The following is a 13,326-nucleotide window of genomic DNA, read 5'->3' as shown; positions in this document are numbered from 1 at the left end:
TTTCTCAAAGTGATTGAGCTCCACAATTCATTGTGCTTTTACAGGGCCTGGGTGCAGGTAATGCATGTGCACAACGTGTGGCATGAATGTGGTTGTGTTTACGACAAACGTTAAAGGTTCAGTTTTAAGTATCAAAGTTCATGTGAGAGGAATGCTCCGAGACTCGAACTCGAAATGGGCCAGAATAACAGCCTTTTATCCCTACATCCTCTGTATCGCAGGAAAAAATCTTCAATAGAACTTTTGTAAGCTTCAGGACAACAAATACCAATTGCGTTTTTAATGGCTTTCAGTATATAAACATTTGCCAGCCATCTTGGACTTTTCACGATTGACTTATATACAGTATATTTCAAACTAGATCCAATCGTTATACTCACATGTGGTATCTAATGGATATTAAAACACAAATGGCTTTCTTTCATGAAAACCTGTGATTTTGTTTTGACAGTTATATAAACGTTCAATTTAATTCACAGGATTCAATAAAGTTATTACGTCCACTAAGCATACTGAAGTCTTTTATTTGTTTCGATGAAAGCAAGTCATATGTGTTTATATGATACCATACGAACTACAGGTAAACATCAGATGTTTTAGATTTTTCTAGGCAAATGCTGATTTTGTGTTATTCTGTTGAGCTCTAGTCTTCTTTTCTGGCCTTCCACAATCAGTAAAATGGAAAAGATGGCCTCTGGTTCTTCTTGAATAAGATGCATACAGTACATCGGCTGTGGTGACGGAACAGAACGATATGATCGCCAGAAAACCGAAGAGCGGTGGACGGGGCAAAGCGACCACCAGGGCAAATTTCAACATGTCCATAAGCATGTTGATTGACGACTGTACTCCGTTAACCACGCCCCTTTCGGATTCTGCCACGGTTTCAAGAAACAGCTGGGTAATTGTTAAGTCCGCCATCCACACCCCTGTGGACAAAATGATTCACCTTTAAAAACACATACTTGGATAGATTTGTGTGGATGATGTTTGGGCAGTTATTCTTGCACTAGAAGGTTAATGGAAGCAAAGAAACAGCAAGAATTATATAATCATATCAGGTTTTGGAACCCATGGCCATAGCATTCTGGCACGACCAAGCGACTCAACTCTGCATACAACTCTGATCATTAGGGTGGCAGGTTAAGACTTGATTTGGATTTTACGCCACTTTCATTATTTTGTTCAATGTGAAGGCAGGGTACCCAGAAATTGGCCTCACAACATTGTACACATGTGCGGAATCGAACCCGGGTTTCGACGTGTCGAGAGAGCGCCTTAACAATAGGCTACCCTCCCACCCTGTCCGGATAAGAACATGGAACTGTACCCAAGAAAAACATTCGCCAATAGATTAGAGCGTACATCATCACAATTAAATCCATTAAAGGTGAGGTGAGGTGAAATTGGGTTTAACGTCGTGCTGGAGAATATTTCGCTCATATGACGACATGCATGCGTGTGTATGTGTATGTGCGGCTGCTTGTACTAGCCCAGACTGAAGCTGGTTTTATAGTGCTAGCTCACTGAGATACCACGCCGCAGTGAAGCATGAATACCCCACTCAGACACAGTATACTGACTCCGAGCCGACCAGTCCTTGTTGTATCCAATAATGCCGAGCGCCAGGCAGGGACCAACAAGTACCATATTTTAACGTCTTTTGGTATGACGCGGTCGGGGATCGAACCCGCGACCTTCCGCTCTCCGGGCGGACGCTCTAACCACTACACCACGGAGGCGGCCAAATCCATTAAAGAATTATCCGAGTCTTTAAGAACGAATTCTACTTTTACAAGCAGCTTTAACCAAATATATTCTCCTTTTTACAAAATTTTAAATAAACGGCTTACCAAATCTGTTTCCAATGATACCAGTCATAAACACACAGATGGAGATGATTGACATTGGCGCCGATTCCTTCCCTTGACAGACACCCTCCTGTCCATCACCGGTGACGTTGAACAACCCCGCCCCCAGCGGAACGGAAGTGTTGACGTAGGTGCAGTTGTCGATCTTGGTAAGGTCATCTGGGGACCTTGACCAGTAGTAAGGGTCAAAGGGACTACCGGGCAGCATGATAGAAAGTACACACAGTGTTAAGAAGATCCACTGAGCTCCTAGGGCAACGAGTCCAGTTCTAACGATGCCAATTCGACGTCTGATCACTGGGTAGGCCATGGTACCGAAGACGCCATTAAGGGCTGCCCCGCCCATCAGTAGCCCCAGGGTGGACTCGGACACGCCCTGTGTGTATATGTAACCTGCGGGATATTCAATTCAATTCTTTTATTTCAGTTTGTTAGCCATCGGCCCATGTACAATACATACACAAAAGAGTACAATTTTGTAGAATAGGAGAAACTTTACAAAGTAATGTATTTAAATGGCTAAAGATGTAACATTCTATTTCTATAAGCAAGAGCTTCTTTGATGTAATTCGAACAATTTACAAAGGTATGTCTACAATTATTAGTTAATATATTATAATTAGCGACAAAATTTAGCGACTATTTACAGGAATATATCTATCTCTAATTACATTGTTATCATTACATTCACACAAAAAATGTATAACATTTTCATTCACCCCATCTTCACACATTCTACGATACATATCTCCATTCACACCTCTTATATTACACCGTGAAGGGAGGAAACTTAATCTAAAAAAAGCAAATATTTCTTCTAACAGTGACTTGGTTGATAAAGTTTACACAGTATTCAACATTCAAAGGTCACTTAATTTGTGATATAAATACTGTTAAGTCAGAATCGGACATGGGGACATTGCTGTAATGTTGATGCCGCCACACCTATACTACCTTGTACACACGACCTTCCGCCATTACCTAAATACATACGGCATGTTGTAGTAGTGACGTTGCATAGTTTAAGTCAGCTAAGGAGAGGAAGCCTCAATGTGCATGAACTCTGTGATAGTGAGGCAATTTGTAAATGATCGCAAGGCTATGATTGGAACACGAGGAATAGTGAATATGTTATCTGGGCGCTCATTGGTCCCAGCTGATTGTCTAGGCCGGGTTTGATTCGTTGGTTAAAAATACAAACGCGGCGACACTTATTCACGGCATTCGTGACCAACTCGTGTTATTCCGGGACAAGCCGAATAGCTTCTTGGAGGTTACGGAAAGGGGCGAGTGGTGACGAATGTTATTCACGGGTAATTGAAGAACGTAGCGGTGACAAACCCACGACTGGTGGTGTAACGTCGTAACGTAAACAGTGATTAATCGAGCCATTTCATGTTAATTAACCAAACCTCAGAGAACGAACGCGTTTACGAGAAGTAGGCGGTGCACGGCAATGAGCAAGCCCATTTGGTTTGTGAAAGGTAGAACAGATGTAGGCTAGTGCACGTGCATTTCATGACGATGAAATTGATTCCACGCGTAGCTGCACACGCCTTGCGCCTTGCTTCACCCATCACACTGCACATGATCGCGGACAACCTCGGGCCCCTTCGCTAATAATGGCAAGCGCCAGTGGGCGGCACTCATACATGCTAATACGGGTCAATTGTCAGGTCGGTGCTCAACTTATCCTTGTTTGCCAGTAGCACCTCGGGAAACACTGAAATAGCCTTGAGATATTTCATGATTTTAGCTCTAGTCCGTGTAAACCCCGCCATAAAGTACAGAGACGTGCAAAAAGTATTCGGACACTGGACGTAATTCCCATAGACTTACATGTTAATTGAGTGTAGCATAAATATTTTTCTTGAATTTAATTTTCGTAAGATCCAAGTCAACTTTTGCACATTTGTGAGGAATCATCTTACCTACAATCACTTAATTTCTGTTTAATTTTCCACTGCTTATTTATCAAATGGCAGCAATGTAATCAACATGTGTATAGTGCCGTGAACTCCTTTAACATGGCGGCCTACGGGATTGTGCATCCTACCTACAATCACATAATTTCTGTTTAATTTTCCACTGCATATTTATCAAATGGCAACAATGTAATCAACATGTGTATAGTGCCGTGAACTCCTTTAACATGGCGGCCTATGGGATTGTGCATTGTGGAACCATACGTAAGTTGATAAATGTGATGTCATTAGTTAAATAGTGGTCGGAGAATAGAACTGAAATTATGTGCGCAGAGCAGAGATGATTTCAAATTTGCCTGTCAAATTTTACAAAGATCCATCCTAAACTCACTTCATAAAATGTATTTATGCTACACTGAAATAACATCCCAGATATCATTCGGACGTTGGCCCAATGTTGGCAATGTTGGCAAAACCTTTGCCAACGTTGGGCCAACGTCTGAATGCTATCTGGGATGTAAGTGTATGGAAATGACGTCAAGTGTCCAAAAACGTTTTGCACGACTCTGTAGTTCATATATCACGACGGCATTCGGCCCGTCTAAACCCAATACTATCTCGGTCTGCACTGGCAGGTATCCATGTTGGAACTGTGTACCTGTCTATTTTAGGACATAACCTGACAATTTTAGGACATCCTGTTAAGTTTATTTAAATAACTACCGTAGTGAGGGTGATTAAACGGCTTACACCGCGAGGGCATACTTATTTAATACGCGTGTAATGTATTAGGCATGATGAAGATTATCAAAATAAGTACACTTTTATTGTTTTTAAATAGAAATAATTGCCCTAGGGCAGTTAATCAGTTATGCTAATAAAACACTTCCAAGAACAATGGACATAACTTTCCCTAGTGGTTTAACCACAGGAAACGTCTCGAAAACTGCCATGAGAATGGCCACGGGATCCTCTGGGAGAAGCATCAGTTGCTGGGTCCTACTTCAGAGAACCAGTGAAGATTCGGACTAGAATTGGTCTTCAGCAATACATGCTTGTCGTGAGAGATGACTGGCGGGATATCCCAATTGCGTACATCGATACTGACTGACTGACTGACGAGTTGGTTTTACGCCGCTTTTAGCAATATTCCAGCAACATCACGGCGGGGGATACCAGAAATGGGCTTCACACAATGTACCCATGTGGGTATTCGAACTCGGGTCTTCGGCGTGACGAACCAACGCTTTAACCACTAGGCTACCCCACCGCCCTACATCGATACTCATGATGTTGATCACTGGATTGTCTGGTACAGACTCGATTATTTACAGACCGCCGCCATATTACTGGAATATTGTTGAGTGCGGCGTAAAACAACAAACAAACCAAAGCAAACATTCGAACAAACTTAATGAGTCGGGTGGTCAGACCTGAGGGTCATCGTGCCCTTATGGCATTACACTTGCTCATAGCATCAGTCACTGATTCTGCCTTGACAAGAATCGGGTATATGCAGGCCGCCATAGTACATCTGAAATATTGCAAGAAACAGTCAAAGCAGATCTTGCAACAGGACATGCTACGGTGTACCCTTGGATATGGAGTCTTGTATGGCGGAGATGTGTTGTCAAGAATATGAACATCGTACGGGTAGTTAATACGGGTACGCTGTGGGCTCATTACGAACTTTAGCGAAGTCAGAAAATCCTACCTACCTACTGTGACCCCGTCAAAGCCTAGAACAGTCAAATAGAGGAACCCCAGCGCCAAGCCGGCCCGGAAGACGTCGTATCTCTTGTAGGTCCGCATCCCTCTGTACATCACTATGAAGCTGTAGAAGAAGCGGCTTAAGCAGCTGGAGTCTCCATCATTAACGTCAATCTCCGCTTCAGCAAGTGGTGGCGTGGCTGGGTCATCCAACGCCTTTGAGTTTTCTGACACCAGAGGATCTTTACAGTTCAGTTGAGGGTAGGCTGTGACGTCGGCCAACCTTATATGGCTGTCTTCATGGATAGTTGTGGAACCGAGGCCTGACGATTGAAATTATTGTTTACATTTTTCTCTATATATGATTCAGTTACAATGATACCTCAACAGTACGGAATCCGTTAATATGGAAACATCGTATTCTGGCCACTAAATTCTGGAAACGCATAATAATAACTGTCTTACTTTGTCTTACTTTCCACAAACTCGTTCATCCGGAATAATTGTTTATAGGGACGATTTCATCTCAAACTGTACAGTCTGGCTTAACGATTGTCATTGCATATGACGTTCTAATTTGGAAACGTGGACAGAATTGAATTTTCCGAGGAGGAGCGAGACACCTGTTTTAACATAATTTGGGACTGAAAACCAATTGTCGACTGCAATTAAACTGTATTTTCTAAATACGTTAATCATGATTCGAAGGTAGTTCAGATGACACACGAACAGGTGTTACACTTAAAATGTGTATGTGAGTGTGTGTGCGTGTGTGTGCGCGTGCGTGCGCGCGCTTGTGTGTGTCTGAGTCTTTGTCGATAGATAGATAGGTTGATAGATAGATAGATAGATAGGTGGGTAGGTAGGTAGGTAGGTAGGCAGGCAGGCAGGCAGGCAGAGGCAGACAGAGAGACAGATAGATAGATAGATAGATAGATAGATAGATAGATAGGGTAGATAGGTAGGGGGTAGGTAGGCAGGCAGGCACCTGCAGGCAGGCAGGAGAGGATAGGTAGACAGACAGACAGACAGTGAGACAGATAGATAGATTACGTAAAGCATACACTTAATTATCCCATCAGACTATCGATTATACAACTAGACCAGTGGTCGAAAGTTCCAGGATATGCCTGAATATAGTTCGAATCCCGTCTTAGTTCCGATAATGAGCTCTGCTGCTTGTACTTTGTTCCGGGATATTCATCAAATGTGTAAACATTTCAACCTGCATGACTGAATCACAATCAAACTGTAACAAAACGACCATCACGACGTTCAGTAAAACTCTTTCCTGTCTACCTTTTCCTTTCCAGAGTTTCTTGTCCTTCCTGAGAGACGGCACAGTCTGGTACACCTTCCACATGAGATAGTAGCCGAAGAAGACGGAGACAGCATTCCACACCCCGATGAACACACCCGAGACCTTCAGTCCGAACTGAGTCATAATCTGACCCGTGACGATCGGAGCCAAGACCATAGTTCCTAGATCGATCCTTCTCAATGTTGCAGTCATACCTGAAATATACAAACATCAGATTTTATCGAAAATTGGAAATTTGTTCTATTAAGTGCTTGAACAAAATGACTATGCTTATTGCAATATGCTTTTATTTGTTTTATTTATTTTCACACATATTGAATTAAGAAAAATATCTGGTTTTGCATAAATCACAGATAATATCTAGTCTCCATATAGACTATCATCTAGTCACCGAAATGAACATATTTACAGAAAGAGTGGTTCCTAAATTATGTAAATAAAATATAATGAAAAGGAGCCTAGGGACTTCCTTCATTTTCTGAAACTATGGTAATCGGTTTTACTACATATTCTAGATTTGCGTGGGTTTTCTCGGATATATACTCATGCCAATAATGGTTGTCACCCCCCCCACCCCAACCCACACACATCTCACACGCCCACCTCCACACCCACTCTCCAATTAAAAAATTGAAGGGGGTGACAACCATTATTGGCATGAGTATATTTGTTTCGGGTCTGTATGACAGACTTGTCTCCATACAAAATTCCAATTATCGCCCCTTGCCGGAAGTACTTACAGCCATACACCTCTCTGGACATAATTACCAAAGGAAACCAACATTTTGACGTCGATGACCATGCAGACAATGTAGACAATGGGCTCATGGTATGTATAGAGTCATAATCAAACGGAGATGTGATTATTTAATACTGGTAACCGGCTGACGCTATTGCACTGATGATGTAAATACTTACTGGCCAACATGTCGCTGTCCCCACCACAGATCTCCACAACCCAGTCTCTCTCTATGGTAATCACACGTGCAACCTGGGCCAGATTACCCAGCACCGCGAACAGGATGATAACTCCGTAACAGAGATTCTGCTTCCAGCCCACCATTGGTTCGTCCGTTGAGTCTCTGTACCACAGATAGGCACAAACAGTCGCCACAGACAGGACAATGAACGTCTTCTGAAGGATCAGCGCTGTCTGGACGGCTGGGGAATATAGGACAGGCTGTTAGTGTATGAATGTTGTTTATCGCCGCATTCAGTAACATTCCAACTATATACATAACAGTGTTAAATATCGTTAGGTTGAGTTCGGATTCGATTTTAGAAGTGGCCCTAAGGCCATTGAATCGAGGTGCCTACACTCGGTGACCTGGTTGATTCCATGTCATTGTACCCCGACGACATAGCACGATGGTCATAATATTAATCACTGGATTGTCTGATTCAGAATCGGAATGTTCTCATGTAGCTGAGCCACGAACAAAATGATCGCGTCAAAATGATTATTGCTGTTTTTGTTGTGATTGATTATGATGATGATGATGATGATGATGATGATGATGATGATGATGTGGATTCTTTCGATATATCGATGGCTTGTTGTAGAGTTAAAATAAAAGTAAAGTATGACTCATTGGTATATCCCTTTGTTCGATGTCGAGACTAAATATAGCATTATATCCCAATGTGTCATGTCGAGTTACGACTGAGTATAACGTATTATCATATCGCAATGTGTGATGTCGAACTACGACTAAGTACAACGCGGTATTTAAATCCCACTGCGTGATGTCGAGTTACGACTGAGTTACGTATTTTTATATCGCAATGTGTTATGTCGAGTTACGATAGCGTATATTGCATTACTATATTGCACTGCGCGTATGATGTCGACTTAAGACATATATTATCACACAGCATTGTATAGTTTCGAGTTACGACAGAGCATTTATCCCAATGTGCGATGTCGAGTTACGACAGAGTTGTTAGCATCGCTGTGACCCTCTGTGTACTGTGTGTACCTCGAAGTCTCCCTGTCCTGTCCACCCAGTCTCCGATCAGCGCCCCTAGTAGTAGCACCGCTATGCCCACGCTCAGGCCGTAGATGGCCGTCAGTTGAAGGGACTCGGGCAGGATCTCCACCAGGAGCAGACCAGACCCGAATATCCACATATGATCTCCCTGAAAGTAGCAATAAAGTAATTGAGTGAATGAATATGATTTTACTCCACTTATAGCAATATTCCAGCAATATCATGGTGGGGGACCACATTGTAGCCATGTGGGGAATCGAACCCGGGTCTTCAGGGTGACGAGAGAACGCTTTAACCACTGGCAACCCCACCACCCTGGAACAACAGAGGACACTGGTAACATGTACCCACAAACAGTTTTAAAACGTTTCTCATCACCCTGTTGGTTTCTAATGAGAGATCCATTTGGGTTTTTTTTCTGATAAATCTATTTTCATGCCTGGAACCTTTTTCGGCGTCTGTCCTAAACCAGAAACGACAATAGTGAGTGAATATTGTTTTTCGCTGCTTTTAGCAATATTCCAAAATTGAGGCGGACAACAGAAATGGGATTTACACATGTGGCCATGTGGGGAACCGAACCCATTCCTTCGGTGTATCGAGCGAACGCATTAGCCACTAGGTTACCCCAATGCGACCGAGGATCGTACTTCCTCTTGAATAATTGTTTCTGTTTTTCAACGTAATAATTTCGTTGATAACTTGAACGCCGATTGAACAGTATATCAGTAATCCTACGGTCCGTCAGCTTGCAGAGAGGAGAAAATGTATGCAGGTCTCAGAGCTATATCACTCCAGCGCCTTCTTGACAAACCAAGAAACGTAATCATGGTGAATATGGGACTAGAACCCGCATCATAGGTTTCTGTCACGTCAAAGGGGCGTAACTCTGCACAGCGAATAACAGCACTTTTGACGACTGATCACCTGTGTCCAGACGTTTATACCTTGACTACAAACTAATTCAAAGATTAAGGTAAGCTCGTTTTAATCTACACTTCGCAAACTTATAGATGCCATGCGTGTATAACCATATAGACACTAAAATCTCACCCATGAAGACAGGAAATGGCTACTGTAGATATACATGTTAGTCGGGTGCACGCACCATCTCGGCCACCCTGAAAGAAATATAAAATGTATTGAACATCAAGGGAAGAAATTAACCAGTCTCGATTGTCCGCAGAAACATACTTGGCGTAAAAGGCAAAACACCGGATCACAGAAAATTAGTAATGGCTGTCCCGGAAAAGGGCCACCAGGGTACTTCATTATTGTGTTTGAACTTAACTGAAACAATTTGAGTTATGTAAGGTTCAGGGCGTGTTGTAATAATGTGTATAAAGATAGTTTTTGCATGGATTCCCCTGTATATTGGACTGAGCCGAGCATGTTTTTGACAGCAAAGCGATGACAAATTTTACTCATGAAGGTGAAAAGAACAAAAGAGAGCACGGGTACTTCGTCCTATCATTAGCTACAATATGCCATCACATCTTGCAGGAATACTCTGTCCCGTCTTAACCCACAATATACCATCTCAACTTGTACGAGTACTTTGTCCTATCATTAGCTACAATATACAATTTCCACTTGGAGAAATACTTCATCCCGTCTTAGTCCACAATATACCATATCCTTTTACAGGAATACTTCGTCCAATCATTAACCCACGATATACCGTCTCAACTTACACGAGTACTTTGTCCAATCATAAACTACAATACACCATCTCCTCTTACAGGAATATTTCGTCCTGATATTAATCCACAATATACCATCTCATCTTGTACAAGTACTTTGTCCTATCATTAGCTACAATCTACCATCTCCTCTTGCAGGAATAGTTCGTCCTGACATAAATCCGCAATATACCATCTCCTCGTTCAGGAATACTTTGTCCGGTCATTAATCCACAATATACCATCTCAACATGTACGAATACTTTGTCCTATCATTAATCCACAATATACCATCTCAACATGTACGAATACTTTGTCCTATCATTACTCCACAATACACCATCTCAACTTGTACGAGTATTTTGTCCTGTCATTAGCTACAATACACCATCTTAACTTGTACGAATACTTTGACCATCTCCTCTTGCAGGAATACGTCGTCCCGTCGTAATCCACAACATACCATCTCCTAAAACATATAACACTGCATCATTTATCTTTACCCCCAAATCAAGCTGACACATCGTGGTATAGCTGAAATATCTTTCAAGACCAAATTGACTCACTCACTTTCTATATAAGTTGACATGTGACGTCATGAAAACAAAGAAACTCTCATGGAACTTACAGCATTTGTTTGTGTCGGCCATACTTGCCCTCAGCTGTAACAGACTGCCAAATATTGCCCAATATTGCCAAAGGTTGCCACAAACGATGATACGCTGGCTGTTGTATCAGCGGATCTTGTCAACTGGCATAGTCGGTGTGAAGGGTTCTAGACAGAGTATGTTTTCACCCACACTGTATGAACGACGTCACAACTGTTTCTCTCAGGAACAAAACCAACCCGAATCAGTTGCTCTCTAATGTATTCATAACACATATTTATTACTGCCGATTCTGCATTCAGAATTTCTCCTGGAAACAGTACTCAATATCTATCCAACAATCATTTCAAACCATCTGTATAACACGGCAACTTTAACACACCAATATAAGTAATTATGATTTTATTTTCTTACAATCACATTGCTGCATAATTTTTACATATGATATTCATAGAAAATACATGATGTTATGATTGATATGTTATATGTTATGATATCAGTAAACAAAACGTGAATACAAATACCGATTGTTTACGATACGAAGCCAGGCTCTTTCAGCATAAAAAGGTTGATGATATTTTAACATATAGTTCTGTTTATGTTTAATATGTGGACCCTCGTACTGCAGGGGTCTTCCCATCCACCCAGCCCCGTTATGTGGACCCTCGTACTGCAGGGGTCTTCCCATCCACCCAGCCCGTTATGTGGACCCTCGTACTGCAGGGGTCTTCCCATCCACCCAGCCCCGTTATGTGGACCCTCGTACTGCAGGGGTCTTCCCATCCACCCAGCCCCGTTATGTGGACCCCTCGTACTGCAGGGGTCTTCCCATCCACCCAGCCCTGTTATGTGGGACCCTCGTACTGCAGGGGTCTTCCCATCCATCCACCAGCCCCGTTATGTGGACCCTCGTACTGCAGGGGTCTTCCCATCCACCCAGCCCCGTTATGTGGACCCTCGTACTGCAGGGGTCTTCCCATCCACCCAGCCCCGTTATGTGGACCCTCGTACTGCAGGGGTCTTCCCATCCACCCAGCCCCGTTATGTGGACCCTCGTACTGCAGGGGTCTTCCCATCCACCCAGCCCCGTTATGTGGACCCCTCGTACTGCAGGGGTCTTCCCATCCACCCAGCCCCGTTATGTGGACCCCTCGTACTGCAGGGGTCTTCCCATCCACCCAGCCCCGTTATGTGGACCCCTCGTACTGCAGGGGTCTTCCCATCCACCCAGCCCCGTTATGTGGACCCTCGTAGAGCAGGGGTCTTCCCATCCACCCAGCCCTTTGTATGGAGTTAATGAACCAGTCAAGCGTGATGAGCCCCTTAAACAACAGGTGTTGGGTCCAACTAGATTCCCATGAACAAGAGAATGCGTAGTTGATTGTAGCTCGACAATCTTTCTGGCAGCATCTTCAGTGAATAGACGTCGGTTTCTGGTTGTATCCTATATAATTCAAATATTGCCCTCCTCGTCCATTTGGAATGAAACGAGTTATGTTTGCAATCTGAGCATTCGCCATGGTTAAGTGACATTTCCTTCTATTGACATCATATAAGATGGTTTTGGTTTGTGTTCACTTTGGTAAATAAACAAAGTGATTTATGATTGCATGTGAACTGATACTCAAGATTGAAAGCAATCATACAAATATGATTAAGTGTTTTATTAACGAATGAGAACACACATGCTGTAATTTATTAGTGTTTCAATGCACAGATTGTTCCAAGTTCCAATGTATCCTGTATCAGATTTTAAATAATATCTTACCCACATATTCTCGCCATAAAATGGGATACTCTGAAAGCGATTTATGCAGCTATTGTCCTACAGAAAAGGAATATAAACTCTGTCAAAAAAGAAACGCAACCCCTGTATTTTAGAGATTTTGATCTGAAGTTTTAAGACAACACAGCATTTTTATTATTTAAGACAGAAGTCTGAAATTTGGCAGAATAATAACCAAGATGGGCATGTTTAAAATTGTCATTTCAAAAGTCATCTCACAGACACCAGTTTGTCACCAGGGGGGCGTCTTTCTCAGTATCTCGTATGAGCACCACGAGCTGCAATCACTGCACGGCATCTCCTGGACAAGAACGGATAAGACGCCGGATTCTTTCCTGGGGAATGGCTCTCCACTCCTCCTGCAGTGCAACGCCGAGCTGTTGCAGCGTCTGTGGCGGCGGCTGACGTTGACGTACGCGTCGACCCAGAGTA

The 13,326-nt window shown here is 42.8% G+C and overlaps 2 protein-coding genes across 2 annotated transcripts; one reads left to right on the top strand and one right to left on the bottom strand.

Moving 5' to 3' along the window:
* Positions 1 to 265: 265 nt before the first annotated feature.
* On the bottom strand, positions 266 to 11,342 carry LOC124281645 (solute carrier family 40 member 1-like). The gene is made up of 8 exons (XM_046717579.1): positions 11,129 to 11,342; positions 9,872 to 9,939; positions 8,807 to 8,966; positions 7,746 to 7,988; positions 6,806 to 7,021; positions 5,515 to 5,829; positions 1,854 to 2,264; positions 266 to 929 (listed from the first exon to the last, which is right to left on the bottom strand). Exons 1-8 carry the CDS (start codon positions 11,148 to 11,150, stop codon positions 607 to 609), a joined length of 1,758 nt encoding a protein of 585 aa, XP_046573535.1. The 5' UTR covers positions 11,151 to 11,342; the 3' UTR covers positions 266 to 606.
* A 373-nt stretch (positions 11,343 to 11,715) lies between these two features.
* LOC124281667 (splicing factor 3A subunit 2-like) lies at positions 11,716 to 12,405 on the top strand. Its single transcript, XM_046717606.1, has one exon. It carries the CDS (start codon positions 11,716 to 11,718, stop codon positions 12,403 to 12,405), a length of 690 nt encoding a protein of 229 aa, XP_046573562.1.
* Positions 12,406 to 13,326: the final 921 nt, after the last annotated feature.

This window comes from Haliotis rubra, unplaced genomic scaffold (assembly GCF_003918875.1).
Source record: "Haliotis rubra isolate DU_JTF1 unplaced genomic scaffold, ASM391887v1 Scf287, whole genome shotgun sequence".
Lineage (NCBI taxonomy): Eukaryota > Metazoa > Mollusca > Gastropoda > Lepetellida > Haliotidae > Haliotis > Haliotis rubra.
Note: the sequence above shows the minus strand (reverse complement) of the source record. Positions and strands in the feature narration are given on the sequence as shown.